Source organism: Lemur catta, chromosome 6 (assembly GCF_020740605.2).
Source record: "Lemur catta isolate mLemCat1 chromosome 6, mLemCat1.pri, whole genome shotgun sequence".
Classification (NCBI taxonomy): domain Eukaryota; kingdom Metazoa; phylum Chordata; class Mammalia; order Primates; family Lemuridae; genus Lemur; species Lemur catta.
In genome coordinates this window covers 44569803-44593825 of record NC_059133.1, presented here as the reverse complement: position 1 = coordinate 44593825, position 24023 = coordinate 44569803, and the positions used below count along the sequence as shown (strand labels likewise).

General features: G+C 37.8%; 1 protein-coding gene across 1 annotated transcript; it reads right to left on the bottom strand.

Annotated features, from left to right (window-relative positions):
* Positions 1-1115: 1115 nt before the first annotated feature.
* IL26 (interleukin 26) lies at positions 1116-18912 on the bottom strand. The gene is made up of 5 exons (XM_045555240.1): positions 18712-18912; positions 18570-18626; positions 18265-18399; positions 1294-1359; positions 1116-1203 (listed from the first exon to the last, which is right to left on the bottom strand). The coding sequence occupies exons 1-5, from the start codon at positions 18880-18882 to the stop codon at positions 1117-1119; spliced, it is 516 nt and encodes a 171-aa protein (XP_045411196.1). The 5' UTR covers positions 18883-18912; the 3' UTR covers position 1116.
* Positions 18913-24023: the final 5111 nt, after the last annotated feature.

Below are 24023 nucleotides of genomic sequence, written 5' to 3'. Positions count from 1 at the left end.
ATGAGTTGATTTTTGTGAGAGGTGAAAGAAGAACTAGGTGGTGGGAAAGCACTGATGAAAAGAGCTGCTGAGGACAATCTGTGAAGACCTTAGGGAAGCCCTGCCTGTTCCTACCACAGGGGACCAAATCATGGTGCTGTCCAAGCATAGCAGGGACATAACAGCCACCTGGTGGAAGTGAATTGACTGGCTGCTCAGAACACACCGTCAGACACTTCTCATGTCTTCCAGGTTGTGGGCCACCAACAGTGAAGCAGAGTCCCTTTAACACAAAACCATGGTTAAGCCATATTACTCATTTAACCAAAGGACTAACTGTGTAAATGAGGTTGTCAGACATTTCAAAAGTTGACTGTCGTGGACTTTGAGGTGGATTTAGACTTTTATTTGGCTTCTCTCTCTACTTTCCTAATCATACAGCACCCAGAAGGAATGTTATCAGTCTTCAGCATCATTTCAACATCGTTACTCGTGGTTCTTGTGTCTTGGGTTATCTGTCGAAAGTGTCCCTGGTAAATCATTCCAAGTTAGTTGATTTATGTATCCTGTCTGATCTGACCTGGTTGCTACCCCTTGCACTCAGTGAAATTCTAGCATGCTCTGATGAAAAGAACATGAAAGAAACACAGTTTGTTTAATTAAAATCAAAATCTGTTAAAAGCTAAGTTCACACTGGATTTAATAATTTGCAAGACATCAAGTAGACAATAATCATATACATAACATCTATTTAAGTCTCAAAAAGTAAATAATATATTGTATTCAAAATATCTGTCATTTTTCCTCTACAAGTATTACATGAGTTAATTTAGGTTATATATTAATACCTTTAAATTAAATTTATATGAAGTATTTGAGAATAACAAAACATGTTCAGGATGGAAACATTCTTCAAAAATTCAGAAAATGTACAAATTAGTGGTAATTAACATATCTCCAAAGTTTTATTATATTAAATCATTGTCATCTCATCTATTCTGAATCACCTATTAATAAGTTGCTGTCAGTATGATGGACAAAATTTTTTTAAAAGAAATAGAGTGTTATAAACTCATTTCTAGTTGTTTTCATTATATTTCAAAGTAACTATCAAATCGATGTACTTGACTTCTTAATTTACTGAATGCTTTCCAAGAATTTTTTAATCCAGGAAAGAAGAATATCCAGTTCACTGATGGCCTTGTAGATTCCTTTGTTTCCAATCTGCAGAAAAAAATATAGATATAGATACAGCAGAAATTTTTCATATTTTAAAAAACAAAGTATTCAAAACTAAGGAGTTGGAATTCTTACCTTATAAAATATTCTTTTCATTCTAGTAATGGATTTCATTTCTCTAGCTGATGAATCACAGGAAATCTAAGAAATCAATAGAAAGTACAGATAATATTGTTAAAGAGGCATTACTCTTCCTTCCATTCAAACAAATATTTATTGAGCAGGAATTATGTTCTGGACAGTGGGTGTGCACTGGTAAACAAATAAAACATGGTCTCTTTCCTCACAGAGCTTACAGTTTCATGGGGGAAGCAGATGAAAAATAAGAAAACAAACAAAAAATTAAAATTGACAAATTACAATTAAAGCTATGTTGGCAATGCACAAGGCTCTATGACAGGGCTTTATGGGAACAACCTGTTTTCAATTGGGTGGTCATGATGGGCTCATTCAAAAAATGACATTTCAATGAGATCTGAAAAATGAGAAGGAGCCAGCTGTGTGAAGTGAGGAGAGGAGAGAGGGAGTTCGGGAGGAAATACAGGAGAGAGTATCTCAGGCAGAGGGAAAGGTGTTGCAAAGGCCCTGAGGCATTAAAGACCTTAGTGCTTTCCAGAAACTCTAAGAAAGATAGCATGGCTAGAGCAATTAAGCAAGAGAAATGTGGGAAGCATGAGAGATGTGAGAATGACAAAAAATTTTTACTTTTTGAAAAATCACTCTGCCTATCGTATGCAATGCACAGCATACTGTTCCGTGCAGATTGCCAGGAGAAAGCACTCAGAAAATTAATATCAGTTTCTAAAATAGGAAAAGGAGCAGGCTGATAGCTTAAGATGCTGGCTTGTAGCCTGGCCAGGGGAAACTACCAGTCTCCTTTGTGTAGGTGAGTTTTCTAACCCTATCTGAGCACAGGAATCACTTAGGAGTCAAATAGGAAGAAATTAACATCCTCCTCTATTTTCCCCAAATTTTCATTGGTTTAATTAAAGAAAAGGGAAGGGGGAAAAATAAGCATTTCTAATTTATCTACTTAGTTTGTACTCGTAAAACCTAGTGCTGGAATAGACCAGAGAGATTGTACTGGCTGATTATTCTCAATTTGCAGAAAGGAAGATCAAGGCCCAAGTGGTTAAGTCACTCACCCATGAGAGCTCCTATCCTAGTGACAAAATGGTGTTACTAAATAAAGATAAACCTTAGTTAAAATCATAAAATGGAAGTGGCTACATGATAACACTTATTAAAATGAATAAAACATGGCTGAGGTCAACCAATAGGTCCCTTCAGTGGTCTTAATGTGGTGACAATGTCATGGCTATGCCCAAACGGGGACTCTACCATCAGGCCAGACCCTGCATAGGAAGGAACTCTTCATGTGAAAGAGGACTTCATGATTAGGCACAGAAATGTCTGTGCTCAAGGGGCTGCAGACACAGACTGGTCAGATTAACGTACAGTTTGCAGGATTCACAAACGCAGGGTCAGACCTTCCTGTGACAACAGCCCTGAATTAAGACTATTCTCTGGGTTTATTTTATGGTACACTTGCACCAACCAATGCAACTTAGGATGCTTCCCTTTGGGATGGGTGGAATGTTCTAATCTGTCCTTAGTGTATATATGAACTCTCAGTAAAACTTTGTCCTAAATTCAATGCACATAAGTCTTTTTAAAAAATAATAACTTCATTCTTCATGTTCCTACAGTCATGTATTAGGATTTAAATATTGAACACTGAAGGTGAGAGACCAAAGAAGCCAACCAAAGTCTGAACATTACGGAAGTTCAACTTTAAGGCATTCCTGTCGACTATGCCTTCCGCCCAGAGAACTTTGATGTACAATGCACCCTGCAGCAGGGTAGGAAGTACCAGATAGGCTTTGGACCTCATTCACATCAAAGGCACATGTTACCTTAGGAAGAAAAAGGAGAATTGAAAAGGAGAAAAACAGGGTTTGATGGGGGAAAAAAAAACTAACCATGCCAGTGCTGCCACTAGAGCTACAGTCTGGTTTATGGGATGCTTTCTGATGCCTTGAACATCATTTACTGCAAATAACCCCTAGTAAAGATCTGATCTAGAAGGTTCTTATTTTCTTAACTGTTGTGTGTCCACAGATCTAGTAGGATGCTAGATTTCACTGGCATAATTCAGATTGCTTTGCTTGGAAAGAAGAATTTACAAAATAATTTCCTTTCTTTTATATTTTAAAGTAGAATTGCAGTTGCTGAAATTGGAATGCATGACAAAAGTGTTAACAGTCAACTGAAACATATGTGATCTAGACTAGAGGCAATTTATTAGTAGGGCTAGAATAATTAGAGGTCAGCTCAAAGAAAAATGTAAGATAGTCATGTAATAAGAAAGATTAATTACTCACCATAAGATCAACATGTATTTATGTATGCTAGGAAGAGAACAGTGCCTCTGTCACATAGCATTGAGTTACATACTACATAATAAATGTTTGCTGAATGAATAAAACAACAAATAAAATGCAAGCATCAGCTTACTGCTTCAAGGTCCATAAACCTATGGGATTGATAATAGTTTGAAGCATGGCCTAGACATTAGTGAGTATTATGACTTTGTTTAAAACAATCAGATAAATAATACAATCCTCGGTCTGTGTGTCCCCAATATCCTCCTGTGTTTAAAAAATCATACAAATTTATACTATGTATGATGGCTAAAACAAACCTGGAACATCTCTCTATGCCAACAATTCTGAGGCATTGAGACGCAAGGATAATGAGTGGGCAGCTACACGTGGCCGTCCCTCAGAAAATTAACTGCCCACACTGTATTTTCACAAAGAATAGCCTCAGATTCTCTCTACAAAAAGGATTTATATTGACAGTGGACCCCAACCTTTTTGGCACCAGGGACGGGTTTCATGGAAGACAATTTTCCATGAAAGGGGTGGTGGTGTGGGGGGTGGAGCTCTGCAGCCTGGGACCAGCAGGCCACGGACCAGTACCCATCCGTGGCTGGGGGGTTGGGGACCACAATTGTACCATATCATATTATAAACACATGGCCATTGTGGGAGTAAAAACCATACATAAGCTCTTATATTTTTTATTTAACTCAACAAGCAATTTCAGACTGGATCATAACCACCTTTTTTGTTGCTTTGTTTGTTTATTTGTTTGTTTGGGGAGGGTTTTTTAGTTGGCCTTAATACTAAAATAGTTCCTACTCTGGCCATGGTTTTGGTTTCCTGAAACTTTTTTTTCCCAAAATACAAATGATAGATAAGGGATTAGATTAAAGACTAAATTATTTAAGTTTATTGTATGACAGCAGATGTCGAGTTTTAAGCAAATCTTATTCCCTGATTTTTGACACAGTTTTTCACGTGAGGTCCTCCTACAAATATTATCTGAGATGCACTTAAAACTATAACAGTTTAGGCCAGGCAGGATGGCTCACACCTTTACCCCCAGCACTTTGAGAGGCCAGGAGTTTGAGACAAGCCTGGGCAACACAGCGAGGCCCCATCTCTACAAAAGAAAAATAAATTTAAAAATTAGCTGGGTGTGGTGGTGTACATCTGTAGTGCTAGCTAATTGGGGGGCTGAGGTGGAAGAATCGCTAGAGCCCAGGAGTTTGAGGTTGCAATGAGCTATGACTGAGCCAGTGCACTCCAGCCTGGTTTACAAAATGAGACCCCATCTCTAAAATGAATAAGTAAATAAATAAATAAATAACAATAGTTGAGAAAAGTGTGCCAGTGTAGCCTGATTTAAAAATAGGCTAAATAAATAAATATCAGTTTGGCAAAAGCATGGACACTAGGACAACAACACAAAACTACTGAGACCAGAAAGGTTTAGACGAAACTTAGAAAGAAATAACAAAATTGGCATTATTTGAAGAAAGCATGATTATGTTTATAACCAAGTTTTCTTGAAATGAGAAAAGATTAAACTATTGGCCAAGTGTCTCTCTACAGAACAAAATTCATAATCAAACATTTAATTTTAACATAACAAATATCCAAGAACTCAGTAAATATTTAACAGAAGAGTTTGTAAAACATTATTCAATTTTTATATTCTCTATAACTACAAGGATCATCCAGTGTAGATAAGCATAGATAAACTAGCTTACCTAAAATAATTTTAGACCCTCACAAAACATTTCTCCACATTCCAACAATAGAAAATATATCAGAAAGTTTTAAAATACCTTAAATACAAATAGATACTAGGGTAAGTAAACTTTCTTGTAGATTTTTAAAAATTCTCAGTGTAGTTACCATTTATCAGAATGAGTTCACATAATTTAGCATGTGAAGAAAATTTTTAACTGAGCAATGGAGCTGCGCCCCATAATATTTTTATTGAGAGATAATAGATGTACATATTTTCAGGATACATGTGATATTCTGATACATTCATATAATGTGTAATGATCAAATCAGGGTAATTGGGATATCTATCACCTTAAATATTTGCCTTTTATTTATGCTGGGAACATTTGAATTGTTCTCTTCTACCTATTTGGAAATATATAACAGGTTATCATTTATTATAGTCACCCTACTAATTTATCAAACACTAGGTCTTATTTCTTCCATCTAACTGTATTTTTGCATTCTTTTTTCTTTTCTTTTTTTTTTTTTTTGAGACAGAGTGTCGCTTTGTTGCCCTGGCTAGAGTGAGTGCCGTGGCGTCAGCCTAGCTCACAGCAACCTCAAACTCCTGGGCTTAAGCGATCCTACTGCCTCAGCCTCCCGAGTAGCTGGGACTACAGGCATGCGCCACCATGCCCAGCTAATTTTTTCTATATATGTTTTAGTTGGCCAGATAATTTCTTTCTATTTTTAGTAGAGACGGGGTCTCGCTCTTGCTCAGGCTGATCTCGAACTCCTGAGCTCAAACAATCCACCCGCCTCGGCCTCCCAGAGTGCTAGGATTACAGGTGTGAGCCACCGCGCCCGGCCTTATTTTTGCATTCATTAATCAACCTCTCTTCTTCTCCTTCCACCACCTTTCCTGACCTCCTATAACCACAAATATCCACATTTTTAGTTTCCACATATGAGTGAGACCATGCAACCCTTGTCTTTCTGTGCCTGGCTTATTTCACTTAACATAAAGACCTCCAGTTCCATCCATGTTGCTCCAAATAAGATGATTTCATTTTTTATTTCTGAATAGTATTCCATTGAGTGTATATAGCACATTTTCATTATCCATTCATTCATTGATGGACACTTGGGTTTATTTCATAGCTTGGCTATTCTGACTAGTGCTGCAATACACATGGGAATATAGATATCTCTTCAATAAATTGACTTCCTTTCTTTAGGATATATACCCAGTACTGGGAGTGCTGGATTGTACGGTAGTTCTATTTTTAGTTTTTTGAGAAACCTCCATACTGTGTTCCATGGTGGCTGTACTAATTTACATTCCCACCAACAGTGTACAGGTTCCCCTTTCTCCACCTCCTCTCCAGCATGTGTTGTTCCCTTTGTTTTTGATAAAAGCCATTCTAACAGGGGTGATATGATATCTCATTTTGGTTTTGATTTGCATTTCTCTGATTATTAGTGATGTCAAGCATTTTCTCATATGCCTATTGGCCATTTATATGTCTTCTTTTGAGAAATGTCTATTCAGATCTTTTACCCATTTTTTAATCAGATTATTTGGAGGTTTCTTGCTATTGAGTGAGTTCCTTATATATTCTTACTAACCCCTTTTCAGTTGGATAAGTGGAAAATACTTTCTCCCATTCTGTATGTTGTCTCTTCACTTTGTTAATTATTTCCATTGCTGTGCAGAAGCTTTTTAGCCTAACATAGTCCCATTTGACTATTTTTGCTTTGGTTGCCTGTGCTTTTAAGGTCTTACTCAAAAAATCTTTACCCAGACCAATGTCTTGAAGTGTTTCCCCAAGGTTTTCTTCCAGTAGTTTCATAGTTTCAGGTCTTAGATTTAAGTCTTGAATCCATTTTGATTTGATTTTTGTGTATGGTGAAAGATAAGGGTATAGTTTCATTCTTCTGCATATGGATACCCAGTTTTCCCAGAGCCATTTATTGAAGAGACTGTCCTTTTCCCAATGTATGTTTTTGGCACCATCATCAAAAGTGAATTGCCTGTAAATTCATACCACAGCTCGGAGTGGATTGCATATAACAATGACATTGTTAGAGTATTCTGAGTTTGTGTACTTACTTTTACCAGTGGGTTTTATACCTATGGTTGCTTTCTTTTTGCACATTTGTGGTGTTTTTCTTTCAGCTTGAATAATTCTTTTTAACATTTCTGGTAAAATGGGTCTGGTGGTGATGAGTTCCCTCAGCTTTTATTTATCTGGAAAAGATCATCTCTTCTTCATGTTAGAAGAATAGCTTTGCTGGGTACAGTATTCTCAGTTAACAGGTTTATTTCCCCCACTTTGAATATGTCATCCCTCTCCCTCCGGGCCTGTATGATTTCCATTGAGAAATCTGTTTCCAGACGAATTAGAGCTCCTTCATATGTTATTTACTTCTTTTCTCTTACTGATTTAGGACAAAGGATCCTCTCTTTGTCCTTGGCTTTTGAGAGTTTTATTATTATAGACTTTTGGGTATTTTGTTTGGGTTTAATCTGCTTTGTGATCTTTGAGCTTCCTGTACCTGGATATTTATATCTTTCTCAAGTTTTGGAAAGTTTACTGTTATTCTTTCTTTTAATATGCTTTCTACCCCTTGATCTTGCTCAGCTCTCTCTTGAACACCAATAATTCTTAGATTCAGTCTTTTGAGGTAATTTTCTATATCTTGTAAGCATTCTTCATTCATTTCTATTCTTTTTTCTTTTTTATCCTCTGACTGTGTTTTCCAATAGCCTGTCTTCAAACTCATTGATTATTTCTTCTGCTTGATCCATTCTGCTGTTGAGAGCCTCCAGTGAATTTTTCAGTTCAGTAAATATATTTCCCAGTTCCAAGATTTCTGGGGTTTTTTTAATTATTTGAATCTCTTTGTCAAATTTCACTGATAAATCTCTGAATTGCTTTTCTGTGTTATTTTGGAGATCCCTGGGTTTCCTTAAAACTGCTATTTTTAATTTCTGATGAGAGGGCTTACCCACCACTGTCTCATTAAGGTTGGTTGTTAGCTCCTTGCTTTTTTCCGTTTGGGAAGATCATGGTTCCCTGTTTGCTATTGTATGTCTAGGTCTTTGCATTGAAAGATTGGCAATTTATTCCAGTCTTCTCTGTCTGGCTTATTTTGTTTTTTATTGGCTATGTTTGCTTAGAGATTCCTTTGCAGTTTACCTGTTGATCATCTTTTTTGCTAGGTCACTGCCTGCTTTTCAACACTAGATGGAGCCTTAAGCCCAGTTTGCCTCAGCTCTTGCAAACATTCAGAACACTGCTTATCCTGGATGGGGGAGATCCCAAGAAGGATCTCCCGGCAGTGTGGAAGGGCTGGCTAGGGGTTTATGCCCAGGGGACCTGTGTAATGTACCTCCTACAGTGTGGTGCTGCTGAAAAGCCACTCTAATTTGGCATCTCTTTTGGCAGAGATACAGAGCAGAGTTTCCCAGGCTGGGGGTGATAGTCCCGCATCCCTCTTTTGTCTCTAGCTGTCCTCAGGAATTTTCTCCCTTCAGGCACTCAAGATGTGTCCCACGCATTGAAGCAAGGACAGGAGTCCTGCCAGGGAAGCCAAGATGGTGGGGAAGCTGGTTATCCAACTTGATCTCATTTTATCCAATACAGTAATCATGAGTTGGGGGAGAATTTTCCTATGCTTGGTGCCTGAGGGAAGTGTCACAGATATAAAAGTTCAATTCTCTTACCATCTTCACAAAGTTTTTCACTTCTCTGTGGCCTCAGGAACTGTCTCATCCTCATATTTGAGTTCTTGGATACTGTTGGTGATAATCTTATTGTTGTATATTTGTTTTTGGTTTTGTGTAGGGGGGAGTGAAATCAGCTTACTTCTACTGTGCCACTTTTCATGCCCCATAATTTTGACAGAGAGGTTATATATCATTCACCAAGGAATGAGTTTGTCAGCAAGAAGATTCTATAACATAATTAGAAAATACATTTACCAAAAATAAAACCAATTACTCATAAATAATCTATTAATCTTTAAATTAAAGTACTATTATAAATTATCCACATGATACATTGTAACACTGACATTAGGCAATAAAAAAGGTATTTGATTGCTTAAGAGAAACACTCCTTTGGAAACTGTTGAGAAAATGTAATTGGCTACAGTCAATGTTCTCTATATAAAAAGCAATAAGAAAAACACTAACAATTTTGCAGAACTACTACATGATAAGTACTTTGACGTATTATTTCACTTAATTCTCTCAACAACCTCAAGATGAGGTTGTTGTTGTTATTGAAGACATAGGCTTGCAGTTACTGAAATAATAAGACAGGATTGGTCTCACTTCCAATTCTTGCTTTATCAGTTCAACCAACTGTAATTTTAAAACTCTGAAATTATAAGGATGAATAATTGGCGATGTTTCACAATTTGATAAGCTAGTTGCAATTAATTATACAAATTACTTATCAAACAGCCCATAAGAAATGAAGACACAAATATTCTATTTGCCAAGACTTATCAGACTTTAAAATTAATTTCACACAACCAATATGAAGAAATGTGTCTCTCTAATTACCAGTTACCATTCAGGCTCTCAGAATGTTAAAGTAGATGATGAAATATGCTGAAAACTAATGGAGATTTTTTTTCAGTTTCAATTCTGATCACAAGTAGTTAGACAAATTATTTTATGAATGCAATGAGACAACTGTTAGACTCCCTTTCAAGACTGAGGTTATTTGAGTTTCACAAGCATCTTTAAAATGTCTTCTTAGGGATAACCGTGCATATTGGAGCAAGTCTCTCTATATAATTGCCAATGTGTAGGAAATAAAGAGAAGAATATATTAAATGACACTATGAAAATCCAATTAGGAAATGTAGACTATGAGAAATTCTGTAAGACAAATTGCTCAATTCTTTAATAAATAATTGGGAGGGGGGAAGAGGAAGAAGAGAAAGAAGAATAAAGGAAACAGAAAATGCAGGGAACAGGGCAGAGTTTACAGATGTGTGTTGCTTCAATGAGGGGCAAAATTAGCTCTAAACTAAACAGTGCTTTGATTCTCTTGCTTAATAAAACTTAAAAAACAAGATCTGAAAAAATCAAACTGTTTTCAAATAATTTAACTGTCCTAGAACAAAGCTCAAGAATATTAACATGAATATAAAATATCTAGCATCTAGTAAGGTAAAGTATATAATGTTTGACATTCAATCAAAATTTACTAAGCTGGGTGCAGTGGGATGTGCCTGTAGTCCCAGCTACTTGGGAGGCTGAGGTGAGAAGATCACTTAAGCCCAGGAGTTCAAGGCCAGCCTAGACAACATAGTGAGACCCGTCATGCAAAGCAGCAGGAAAATATGACCCACAATAAGTGGGAAAAATCAGTTGATTGAAACCAACCCAGAGCTGACACAAATGTTAAAATTAAGACAAGGATATTTTAAAAGTTGTTATAACTCTATTCCATATGCTCTAGAAGTTAGAGGAAAGATTGAGTATATTAAGTAGAGAAATGGAAAATATTTAAAAGATTCAATTCAAACTTACAGAGATAAAACTACAATGTTTGCTATGAAAACTATACTGAATGGGACTTAGATATTTCAGAAGAAAACATTAGTGAATTTGAAGATGTAGCAATAGAAGTTACCTAAAATGAAACAGAAAAAGACTGAAAAAAACACAAAATCTGTGAGCTGTGAGAAAACCACAAATGAGCTGATATATGTACAATTAGAGTCTCAACAGGATAAGAGAGGAGATATAGAAAAAAATTGAATAAATAATCGCTGAGGAATTTCCAAATTTGATAAAAACCTATACTCATGAATACAAGAATCCCAATCAACTCCAAGCACAAGAAACATGAAGACACTACTTCAATGCACATCATAACTGAATTGCTTAAAACAAGCAATAAAAAGAAAAACTTTTTTTTTAAGTCATGGTAAAAGATATGACAACCATAAGAACAAAGGTAAGAATGGGAGGCAGATTTCCTGTCAGAAACAAAGCAAGCCAGAAGGGAGTGGAGCAACATCTTTAAGGTATTGAAAGAAAAAAAAAATGATCAACATAGAATTCTATAAGTAGAAAAATATTTCTAAAAGAAAGAGGAAATAAATTCTTTTTCTCACATAGAAGATCTGAAAGAATGCATCACCAGTAGAACTACAAGATAAGATATGTTAAAAGAAATCCTCAAAAGAGAAAGAAAATTATACTAGGTGGAAACCTGGTCCTATACCAAAGAATGAAAAGTCTCAAAAATGGCAAAACATAGAAGAGTAGGCCGGGCGTGCTGGCTCACGCCTGTAATCCTAGCACTCTGGGAGGCCGAGGCAGGCGGATCGTTTGAGCTCAGGAGTTCGAGACCAGCCTGAGCAAGAGCGAGACCCCGTCTCTACTAAAAATAGAAAGAAATTATCTGGCCAACTAAAATATATATAGAAAAAATTAGCCGGGCATGGTGGCGCATGCCTGTAGTCCCAGCTACTCGGGAGGCTGAGGCAGGAGGATCGCTTAAGCCCAGGAGTTTGAGGTTGCTGTGAGCTGGGCTGACACCACGGCACTCACTCTAGCCCAGGCAACAAAGCGACACTCTGTCTTAAAAAAAAAAAAAAAACATAGAAGAGTTATAACCAGTAAGTCAATAAAGGGATGAAATGAAATCATTAAAAATTAATGAAGAAGGTGGAAAAAGAGGAAAATGGACCAATGAACAGACAGGATAAATAGGAAACAAATAGCAAAGTGTAATTTAACCCCAATTATATTAATAATTTCATTCAATTTAAATGGTCCAAATACACCAATAAGAAGAGTGTCAGAGTAAATTTTTTATAAAGCACAACCCAAATATATGTAGCTAATGAGAAACATATTTTAAATAAAAAGCACAATTAAAAAAAGGAAAAATATATAGCATACTAACACTAATAAAAAAAAAAGCTGGAGTGGTTCTCTTAGTATAGAAAAAGTAGTTTTTGGAACAGAGAATATTATTACAGACAATAAGTGTAATTTTGTAATGATAAAAGGGTCAATTCCTCAAGAGGACTTAACAATCATCAACATTTATGTACCTAATAACAGAACTTCAAAATACCTGAAGCAAAATCTGATAGAACTTCAAGGAGAAACAGAAGAATCCACGATTAATGTCAGAGATGTCAATAATTAATAGAACAAAAGTAGAAAAAAGTTAGTAAAGACATAAAAAAAATTGAAAAACAGTCACAACACTTAGATCTAATTGAAATTGATAGACTACTCAACCCAGCAACAGCAGAATACATATTCTTTTCAAATATACATAGAATGTTTACCAAAATAGATGAAATTTTGGCTCATAAAACATGGATCAGCAAATATAAAAGTCATGCAAAATATGCTCTCTGAATAAAATGAAATCAAGAATCAAAACTGGAAACATGTCTGGAAAAATCCCCAAATATACAGAAACTAAATAGCACCTTTCTAAATAACCCATGGATCAAAGAAAAAATCAGACGGGAACTTAGAAAGCATTTTAAAGTAAATGAAAATAAAATCACAACATGTCAAAAATTGTGAATGTAGCTAAAGCAGTACTTAGAGGGAAATTTATAACATTAAATTCCTATAATAAAAAGTTGGAAAATCTCAAACTAATAACTTTAGCTTTCACCTAAAAAAAAAATAAGATTTCAAGTTAATGACTCAAGCTTCCCCCTTAAAAAACGAGAAATAAAAGAGCAGATTAAACTTGAATGTAATAGAAGAAAGGAAATAATAATGTTCAAAATAAAAATCACTGAAATGAAAACCAGAAAAGCAATAGAGAAGATCAATGCAACTAAAAACTAGTTCTTTCAAATATCAATAAAACTGATGAATTTCTAGCCAGACCAATCAGAAAGACAAAATAAAGATAAAAATTACCAGTATCGGCTGGTCGCAGTGGCTCACGCCTGTAATCCTAGCACTCTGGGAGGCCGAGGCAGGAGGATCACTCAAGGTCAGGAGTTCAAGACCAGCCTGAGCAAGAGCGAGACCCCGTCTCTACTAAAAATAGAAAGAAATTAGCTGGACAACTAAAAATATATATAGAAAAAATTAGCCAGGAATGATGGCGCATGCCTGTAGTCCCAGCTACTCAAGAGGCTGGGGCAAGAGGATCACTTGAGCCCAGAAGTTCAAGGCTGCAGTGAACTACGATTGTATGCTGCTGTACTTCAGCCTGGGCAACAGACCAAGACCTCATCACCATAACAATAAATAAATAAAATGAAATAAAATTAAAAGTATATGATCATCTCAATAGATGTAAAAAAAAGGCATTGACCTAAATACAAAACCAGAAAACTTCTAGATGAAAACACAGTAAAAATTCTTGTGACTTTTGGGTTACATAAAGATTTCTTAAATATGACGCAAAGCATGACAAAAAGCATGGTCCATTAAGATAAATGGATAAATCGGACATCATAAAATTTAAAATGTCATCCCTTCAAAAGGCATCATTACAACAGTGAGAAGATGCCATAGAGTCAGAAAAATATTTACAAATTATATATCTGGTAAAGGGCTTGTACCCAGAACATATTTTAAAACACCCACATACTCAAAACCCAATAATAAGAAAACAATCAACCCAAGTTTAAAAAGGAGAGCAAAATATTTGAACAGGCACTTCCTCAAATGTAAATAAATAAATAAATAAATAAATGCTTAACATCATTAATAATTGAGGAAATGCAAATTGAAAATACAATGTGATACCACTACTCTCCAACTAGAGTGGCTAACATTTTAAAACTGACCATACCAAGTGATAGCAAGGATATTAAGTGCTTTGAACTCTCATATGTTACTGCTAGACATGTAAAATGGTAAAAACCACTTTGGAAAACAGTTTGACAGTTTCTTACAAAGTTAAAAGTATATGTAAACTATGATCCAGCCATTTCACTCCTAGATACTTAAACAAGAGAAATAAAAATATTTCTCCAAAGACTTGTATGAGTATTCATAGCAACCTTATTTATGATTGCCAAAAAGTGGGGGAGAAAGGAATCAAATGTCCATCAATAGGTGAATAGATAAACAAATTGTGGCATATAATTACAATGGACTGCTACTTGGCAATAAAAAAGGAATGAATTATTGATACATGCAATAACACGAATCAATATCAAAATAATTATGGGTGAATGACTATGTGAAAGAAACCAGGCTACAAAAAAGAGTATAACATATATAATGCCATTTACATTAAACTCTAGAAAATCCAAACTGACTTGAAGTGACAGAAAGCAGATCGCCGATCTCTTGGGGACAGAGAGATGGGGCAGGGAGACACAAAGAAACTTTTGGAGTGATGGATCTGTTCATTATCTTAATCGCAATGGTGGTTTTACAAGTGTATACATATGACAAAATTTTCAAATTGTATACTTTAACTAAATTCAGTTAATTGTATGTTGATTATACTTCAATACATCTGTAAATAGATACAATACATAAATACATTAATAAATTTTAAATATACACAAAATATATATGGAGAGCTACATACTACAGAGTTATGATGACACTCATGCATGGGTCTCAGACTTTTAGCAGGTCTATTTCCCTCCTGCCAGCTTTCTGCTTCTGTGTTCTTAGCAAATGACACCACCTCCCGTGCAGCCAGCCCCCCAGTAGGAACCTCGGGCTCATCCCAGACTACTCTCTCCCTCAGGCTCTCCTCGCTCTCCCCATGACACTGGTGTGCCACCCCTTAGTCCTGGCACACTATTGCCATGCTCTTTGTGTTGTTTCCTCTGTCTGGAGTCTCACTCCCTGCATGCCTGTTGTTGAATCAGACCCTCATTATCCTATTTGGCCCAGAACATCACATTAACCTCGGCGTGATTCCAGAGTTCTAGGTCGCGGAAACAGAGGGTGGGCCATTACTGATCATGGAAGAAGGCTTACACCAGTTTTGAATATGCCAAGGTTTGGCAGAAATAGAACTCACGGAACTCAAGGACACCCTCAGGGTGTCTCTTTTGAAGCAGGGCCTTTTCCACGTTGATTTGACCACTTAGACTCTGAATCCCCAGAGCTTTGCTAGTACTGCTATTAAGGTACTTTTACTTCCCTCCTCCTATGAGAATTGTCTGTGAAGTCACCTTGCCTTCCCTTCCCATTTCTTTCCCCCTTCCCCTCCTGCCAACACACATGTGCGCGCGCGCGCACACACACACACACACACACACACACACACACACACAAACACACACACACAACTACAGGAGGGCAAGGTCTGTGTTTTACTCATTTTTCCCACAACAGCCTCAATAGTAGGGACCGTAGAGAAAATGCATAACTAATTACAAAAGTGTGATTGGTTTCTGTATATTGGCTACTTATATATTGATTATATTTGGTATCCATTTTTTATTAAGTATCATATTTAAAAATGGAGTGTTTTTAAGTATCATATCACATTTTTGAAAGTATCATATTTAAATTAATGTTGCCTACTTCATGTTTTACAACTTCTCCCTGCTAAACCCTGCCCCAATCACTAATTCAGAATTCCTCACAGAGCAGATGATCAGTAAATTTATATTAAACAGATACTAACTTCTTTTGCCAAAATATAAAATTATGATTGGCCAAAAGATTAGACACAAGGCTAGTATGTATTTCACTAAATCGATGTTTGTGGAGTCTTTCTAAAGCTCAGGCTAATCCTATCACTCTCTGTTTCATAGAAGAGATTGGGTTATCCCAGAACATGAACTTCATAGCTTGTGAGACAAAGTAACTGAAGCTGACAAAGATGACATGGGCTAGGTGGGAGGAGAGACCAAGGAATGCATCCGGTCAGGTGGCGCGTTGGGGAGGCTGACTGGATGATGTGCTCGCATTTGGCCACAAGAGGGAGCCAGCCGCTTTGCTAAGCCGCCCAACCCACCGGCGAGGCGACACTGCCCTGCTTAGGTCAAGTCTCTGAAAGAAGCATCTCTACTGAGAGATTGGGTCCCTTTAGGAAAATATAATATTTCTCCAAAAACGAATAAACAAAAACCTGAGTCCCTAGACATATCTAGGTTTTATAAGCTTTGTATCTACAATTTTGCTTGTTTTAGGCTGTAACTATCATTACGTGTTCTCTATTTGAGCCAACAAAACCAAATGAGTGGTAAAAACTGACATAGATTTGGGGGTTCTAGGTATCCAGATGCTCTGTACTGTGTCGGGCAAGGATTTTCTAGTGCCTCACCACCATTAACAAATTGCATTTAGAATAACACTAAATTAAATCTAAAGGTCAGTACAATGGCTTGCACCTAAACAGAGGGATCAAGGACTCCAGCAAAAAGGGAAACAGAAGTACTTTTTTTAATCCTCATTTTTAAAGACTGCAGAGGGCCACTCTGCAAAAAGAGAGAAAGACTCTTTTGTCCCTGTGGATGACTCCCCTCTAGCCTACAGTGACTGCCATAGGTCTCATTATTTCCCCCAGTATCAAGTCTTTTAATGAATTATTCTCCTCCTCTTCAAGTATTTCAGTGGTAAAATCTCTCTTACTGGGAGTGATAATAATGTAACCAACTGGTGGTGCATGATATATAAAATTGTATAATAATGCAACTTGAATTTAAGAAACTGTCTTAATAAAATGACCTTTCTAGGTTAAGTTATAGAATAAACCAAAGATAAGTAATAATCTTTCCCATTATTTCAGGTAAGTGAGCTGGCCCGTAGAATTATCCTTGTGTTCTATAAAGAGGTACCAATTTGTAATTTTTATCATTGTTTTACTTTAAGAGAGTATAAGCATTTATGAAAAACCATGCAGCCCAAGTCCCAAACAAAGGCATAACAAACATGAACTAAACAAAGAAAAAAAGAACTTAAATTTGTTGAATTTTTTTACCTAACTGATCAGCTCACCCTCATGAAATGCCTCTGTACTATATGGAACTTGGGTTACTGAGCACTTTAATAGACCACAAGAAAAAGACATCCTAACTCTTAAAAAATAAACACCCGCCTCCCAGAGTTTAAGTCTCAGTGACCACAATGCCCAGAATAGAGAGCTCTTTCCATCTGACATCCCAAGGACTGTGATAATGATCACTAATCCCGCTCCCCTTTGCACCATCTGCAAGGTACAACCGCAACAGGCTGGAGAGAGCATACCTGGACCCTAACCAACGGCACAGAAAAGATTCAAAACTTCCCACAGAGGCAATTCAACTAACATTGCATAGATGCTGCCTTGATATTTTTGTTTTGTTTTTCGTTTATGTTTCCTGCACTGGCCTTTATTATTGTGGATGTTTTTGTAGAAATCTGGTCACTTTTACCTTCTTAGTGAATTCCACACTGCTTACTTTGGGGAATTCTGTGACCATAGTGAGGCATCAAATCATTTAAGTACAAAAAACACATGCCCTCCCCTTTTAAATTTTGACTGAGACTGTGCCTTAAAAAGGGTACAAGCATAAAAAATTAAATAGATAAGAAAAAGGCCATATAAATGCTCTCATCGTTATGGGAAAGAAGAGCTGGGGGGAGAAAGAGAAAAGAAAAGAAAGGCAGCCTGAAATAGTGCTTGACACAAAGTGGGTCCTCTGGAAATATTTGTTAAATGAATAAATGAGTTACTTGGAAATCATATAATGAAGGAACAATTAAAAACTAAATATTTATTTGAAAGCCATTGCACATTATCTTAGCTCTCTTCGATATATTTTATGTGTCATGCCATTCTTTGAGAAATAATAAATAGTAGCATTATGCGTTATGCGTGGTTATCTGATGCTATTTCCCTGGTGATGAACTCTCCACTTAGACTATAAGCCAATGATTACAAAGCTCCTTTTACTCCCCTTTGGTGTGGAGACAGCATCCTACACCCTGTCTTCTAGACAGGTTTCTAGGACAAAACCCACATTTGCTGTGCATACTTACCCAGCAGCTCAATTTCTGCCGAAGGCTATGAAAGTCTTCCACAAAGTGTATTTCCTTCCAAGCTTGCAATGGGAGTTGACCAAAAACGTCTTCCATGAAGAAGGACAGAAGCTGTTCTTGGAATCGGCAGTTTTTCTACAAATAAGATACAAGAAATCGCATAAGGTAAACCATGCATTTTTTTTAAATGTCACTGAAATATCCCCCGATCATTACTTCATGACCATCTGGAAAAAATTAAAATGCAGAGGAAAAAAGCATCAAACAAGTAGGAATGTGAAAAAGAAAAAGACTTTTTGGCTTACCATAAATAGCTGTTTTGTTTTCTTTTTTAATAATCGTATATTTTTAATGCGGTCTTCCTGCAATAAAACAAAAAGAAATAAGTTGCATCCAGGATTACAAATGTCCTTTAGGTCATCGTTTCAACCAAAGCCTAATACTTACGGGAATCGTTGCTTTGAGACATGCTGCCTTGATGTAGAGGATGTCAACAGCTTGGGACAGTATTCCCCTTGGGTAACAACTTTCGGTGAAGGAAGATTGGTTGTGCTTGGCAATGGCAAGAGACAGAGTGACAAACAGCACCCCAGATCTCAAAATGCAATTCACCAACATTTCCCTCCACCCCTTTCTGGGCGCATGCCACTCACAGCGGCCCAGGAGACACGAGTGCTGGTTAGATGAGAGGGTAACCTACTTACTTTAGCCCTCAAAGCCACCAGTCCAATGAGATGCTGTGAAAGATAACATACAGTTCATACAGAGGAAGATCACTTTGGCTGTTCTATTTTTTTAGAGCTTGCTTCATAATCAAAAAAGGTTGACCACAGCCTCTGTGACGTTATGTAAAAGCACAAGCTTACTGGTAAAATGTTTCAAAAAAAAATTCAGAACTTTAGTTGCATATCACAGCAGATTTCATTATTTTAAAAGCCATGCCATGCAAATACAGAAAAGGATGATTTCCAGGAGGCTGTGTAATAACTTTTTTAAACCCTATGTGGAAAAACCAAAATCTTTTTTTTTTTTTTTAATATCTATAGAGCGACAGGATCTATGTTGCTCAGGCTGGGCTTGAACTCCTGGGCTCAAGTGATCCTCCCACCTTGGCCTCCCAAAGTGCTGGGATTACAGACATGGGCCACTGCACCCAGCCTGAAAATCTCCTTTCCTAACCAGAATCCCCCCAAAATTTAACCAAGGGGTAGAATGGGCATCCCTGGGAAACCTGCTCATGACCTGAGTGGGCTTCATATTTATCCTTTGCCAGATTCTTCACCTGGCTCCCCCAGAGGCCCTTTTCCTGCAGTGAGCAGCAAGAAATTTTCCAGCTCAGATTTTCTAACAGCCCTAAATATTCAAGATTTGTTTGAAACTGCACCTGGGATTAAGGGCCACAATTTAATAAGTTCTCTAGCATCTCTATCCACATTTATCTCCCAGACCTTCCCTGTACCTGTAGATTTCCAGGAGAGTGCAAATTCCTTGAGGAAAGAGACCAGACCTTTTCCTCTTGAATCCTCAGTATCTACCCTGATGCCTCATCTAAAGAAGCAGCACATCCAATATTAGTTGAATAAATACTTCTTTTTCGACATCATGAGCTACTACTATAGCTGCTTTGTTTTTTAAATTTATTCTAATCACAAATTTTTATTAGGGACCTGCCTATACAAAAAACAGTACTAGGTACTAGGGGACCACCCAGGTGGATGCTCCATGGACTTCCACCCTCAATTCTGTCCTGGCTCTTCCTATGACCATAAGTGTGCTTCATTTTGGGTGGCAGCCCCAACATAAGAGGAGGACCTAGCCCAGAGTCATATGCTGAGAAGTAGATGTATATAGATCACCAAAGCCCGCCATGAACAGAGCTAATGTAGTAACAGGGGCAAGTCAACACTGGGGATCTGGTTGGGAGTAAGAGATTCATCAAAATGAGGCAGAGTCAATAGCAAGCATCCCCCACACCCCAAACCCAAGACTAAATTCTAAATCTAAGCTGGCTGGACTGGCAAAGCAGCAAGGGGAAAGAAAAGAAGTATAAGGTTAGAAGTTCAAAACCTTGGGAGTATTTTCTGCTGTTTCAAAAAGTGATTGGATCTTTGGCTCTTTGAAGAGCCGGAGCCTCATTTCCCTGGGAGCACTTTGCTGATAAAGGACAGTCCCCATCCAGTGAGGAAGACCCAGTCACAGAAAGCACAGCAGAAGTCAGCTGACAGGGAGTGCCAAGTGGAGTTCACAAATTTTATAAAAATTCAGAAAAAGAAATCTTTTTAGCTGGGAGTGGCTGAAGGGGTATTTGAAGTAGGACGTGAAATACCCGAAGGTTTTTTTTTTTTTGAGCAGAGGAATGCCTAGTGTTCAAAGTTCCCTTAGAAAGAAAGAGTGTGAACGCCAGGGGTTGAAAGCTCAAATGCTTTTGGAGGGTGTGGGATTAATATATACACGCTGAGTGCGTGAATACAGGACAATGGGAGCGAAATTGCTTGTATTGTTGCCAAGCCTAAAATCTGTCTAATTGCATAGCCTATTAACACACTCTGTGGGTGCAAGAAAAGGACCACACAATATACTTCCAGAAGCCACACACTGCCTTGAGCTGCCAATTTGAGATCCCCAGTGTGTGCCAACAAAATTTATGTGCAACTCAAATTGCTATTACTGATAAATGAAGTTGATGTGGATTCTGGCTATTTTTTATGGAAATGGTAGTTGAATTTCCATAAATGTCTCATATCCCTCAAATCATCATCACTGTAGGAAAATCACACAGATTCCAAGAGTGCCTCTGCTTTGGTTTACAGCCAGCTCAAGAAAACGGTGGCCATTTCTTTATGACTGACACCCATGTCACCCCATGAATCATAGTCACCCCCACCTCAGTCAGCAGACCTGCTCATTAGGGTCCTTTAAAAAGCAGTCAAATCTGACCCCAAAGGATGAACAGTGCCCACTATAAAGGATACTCAGAACAGTGTTTTAAAGGGGAATTCCAAAAGCTTCCTAAGTAACAGAATAACCATTAGAATAAGTGCATGATATTATTGGGGCACCAATTTAAAAGGTAATTCTCTGCTCCTTTGGATGTGTATTTACTGTATCACTTTCACAAGTTTCTTATACAGAAATGTATAAAAATTACTACTAATTACATACTCATTGGTTTTGATGTCTGATCCACCACTCGCTAGTTGTATGGCCTTGAGGAAGTTAGTAATGCTCTCTAAGCGTCAGTTGTGGTCATGATTAAAATGGAACAATAATTATACCTACTTCAGAGGGTTCTTGTGAACACAAAATACAGAATACAAATAGAACGCTCAACACAATGACAGCTGTCGAGGCACTCTGGAAGTGGTAGCTACGGAATTATTATTAATCAAATAACAAATGCATGTGTAATACTCTGAGTAATGTTAAAATTTATCACGGGCCTTCAGAAGCTTTGAGAAATGTTGAAGAGAGTGAGAAAAGTGACGGAAAAGCAACAATCTGACAGTATTTCAAAGAGCGGGTGGGCCTGAGGAATTTGATTAATTTCACACGCATCCAGAGGCCAGACTAGGACCCTTAAGTGACTATCTTGGGAAGGCCACTCCTTCATAATGTGCAGGAGGACATTCAAACAATTGATCTGCCCAAAAACGTAATTGATGGCCCCACATCCCAAATGCCCGCATGGCGGTCATTTTCCTTAAAATTTAAGTTCTCTCCCACCCAAAAGAACTCCAGCTGTCCTCTCCGACGGCCCAGCATCTCCAGTGAGCAAAATGAGCTCGCCAAGTCCCCCAGACTCACAGCTCTCCTGGACCCCTCAGTGGCACAACTCTTGATCTGCGTCATTTCCATGAGGAAAAAAGAACTAACGGGATGTCTAAATTGCTAACCCATTTAGCTGACTCCAAAGCACACACTGTTTCACATTTTAATGTTGCTGAAGTTTCAATGTGTCTTATAATCCACAGAGTCCTGAGTCCATTTGCAGTTGTCCCTTCCTGCGCAGGCTTGAACCTGGTCACAGCCACTGATGATGTCATCACTCCGATTGACCTGTGAGCCTGGTTGTTACTACAGGTGTTCAATTTAATTTCTACTTACAATGTCTTCAGAAAGATTACTGTATGATTCAGCATTCAAACAAAAGTTAATATGTTCACAGAAAGATGCAACACAGCAGCGGGGCACAGACTTGATATTAGAGAAGCAAATGTTTGTTTTGGGGGGAACGGCCAAAATTATATATCTACGTGAAAAGCAACAAACAAGTGCTAGATGTTAAGAAAGTGTTACATCATAGTTTCATCAGTAGCACCTTTTTTCCTTTATTAGTAGTAACATAAAATAATGGTGCGACTTCCAATATATAGCATCTTAAATATGACATTTAATGACCTCAGTAATTGGCATAATTCCTTAGGATCTTAAATCCTAAAAGCAATGCAACTGTACATAAGAAGTAGGTGAACGTATTTTTAAATAATCGTCCTTAAAAAAAACTGAAATCCAACATATTTATTCCAGGACAGAGCCAGAAGATGTAGATAAGAAACAGTTAGGAGCCAGTCTTGGTGGCTCATGCCTGTAATCCCAGCACTTAGGGAGGCTGAGGTGGGAGAATCACTTGAGCCCACAAGTTCAAGACCAGCCTGGGCAACATAGCAAAGTCCCATCTCTGCAAAAAATAGAAAAATTAGCCGGGCGTGGTGGGGCATACCTGTAGTCCCCGGTGCTACTCAGGAAGCTGAGGTAGGAAGATCGCTTGAGCCCAAGAGTTTGAGGTCGTAGTGAGCCATGATCAGGCCACTGCACTCCAGCCTGGGTGACAGAGTGAGACCCTGAAAAAGAAAGAAGAGGAGAGGAGAGGAGAGGAGAAGAGAAGAAAAGGAAGGGAAGGAAGAAAGAAAGGGAAGGCAGAAAAGAAACAGTTGTAGTTAAATAGGTATGTTCAATATAATGATATCTTGGTTTTGTCTCTATTGGACAGTTCTACCCAGGAACCCATTGGTCTCCTGTTGTCATCATCAGATAGATAGATGAGAAATGGCTAGAGAAGGAATGAAGAGTGCTGTGAATGGACTGGATGGCGAAGAAAGGGGATGTGAAAACTGGGTAACTGGAGAAGCAGGAAGAGGAAAAGTGCACGAATATTCCCTGAGAGCCTCAGCTATGTGTCCTGCCCTGTGCTAGGTGACTTGTACTCAGTCGATTTGCGTGCTCCGTCATTGATGCATTCATTCATCCAATGCTTATTGAGTGTTTGTTACCTTCCAGGATGTACTAGGGCTTCCGATGCATTAATAAATGAAACAGACAAAATTTTTGATCTCATAAAACATTCTAGAGGCAGGAGCAGGGGGAGGAAGAGACAGTCAATAAATAAACATAATAGATAAAAGCTATATGTTATAAGTAAGATACAGAGAGAAAATCACCGATGTTTTGGAAAAATAGAATATAGAATAGAGAGCAAGGAAGATGGGGGTGCTGAGACAGGTATGGGATGACTATAAACAGGGTGGTCATAGAAGGCTTAACATTTAAGCAACATCTTGAACGAATAAGGGAGTTAGCTATGGAGATGCCAGTTTTAGTGGAAAGAAACAGGGATGCAATAGCCTCAGGGAAAGAGCATGCCTCGCATGTCCAGTATAGCTGGGAGCCTGTGTGGGTGGCCTAGAGCAGGTGAGTGGGTGGGGAGGATGTCAGGTCAGAGAAGAAACAAGGACCCAGATCACGCAGAGCCTTTTAGGCTA

Bases quoted from the DNA above. Each gene is read 5' to 3' on its own strand.
- IL26 (XM_045555240.1), bottom strand. From the start codon at position 18,882: ATGTTGGTGAATTGCATTTTGAGATCTGGGGTGCTGTTTGTCACTCTG. The intron at 18,627-18,711 runs GTAAGTATTAGG...GTTTTATTGCAG, and splicing joins GTCTCAAAGCAACGATTCCC to GAAGACCGCATTAAAAATAT. The intron at 18,400-18,569 runs GTAAGCCAAAAA...TCTTATTTGTAG, and splicing joins AAACAAAACAGCTATTTATG to AAAAACTGCCGATTCCAAGA.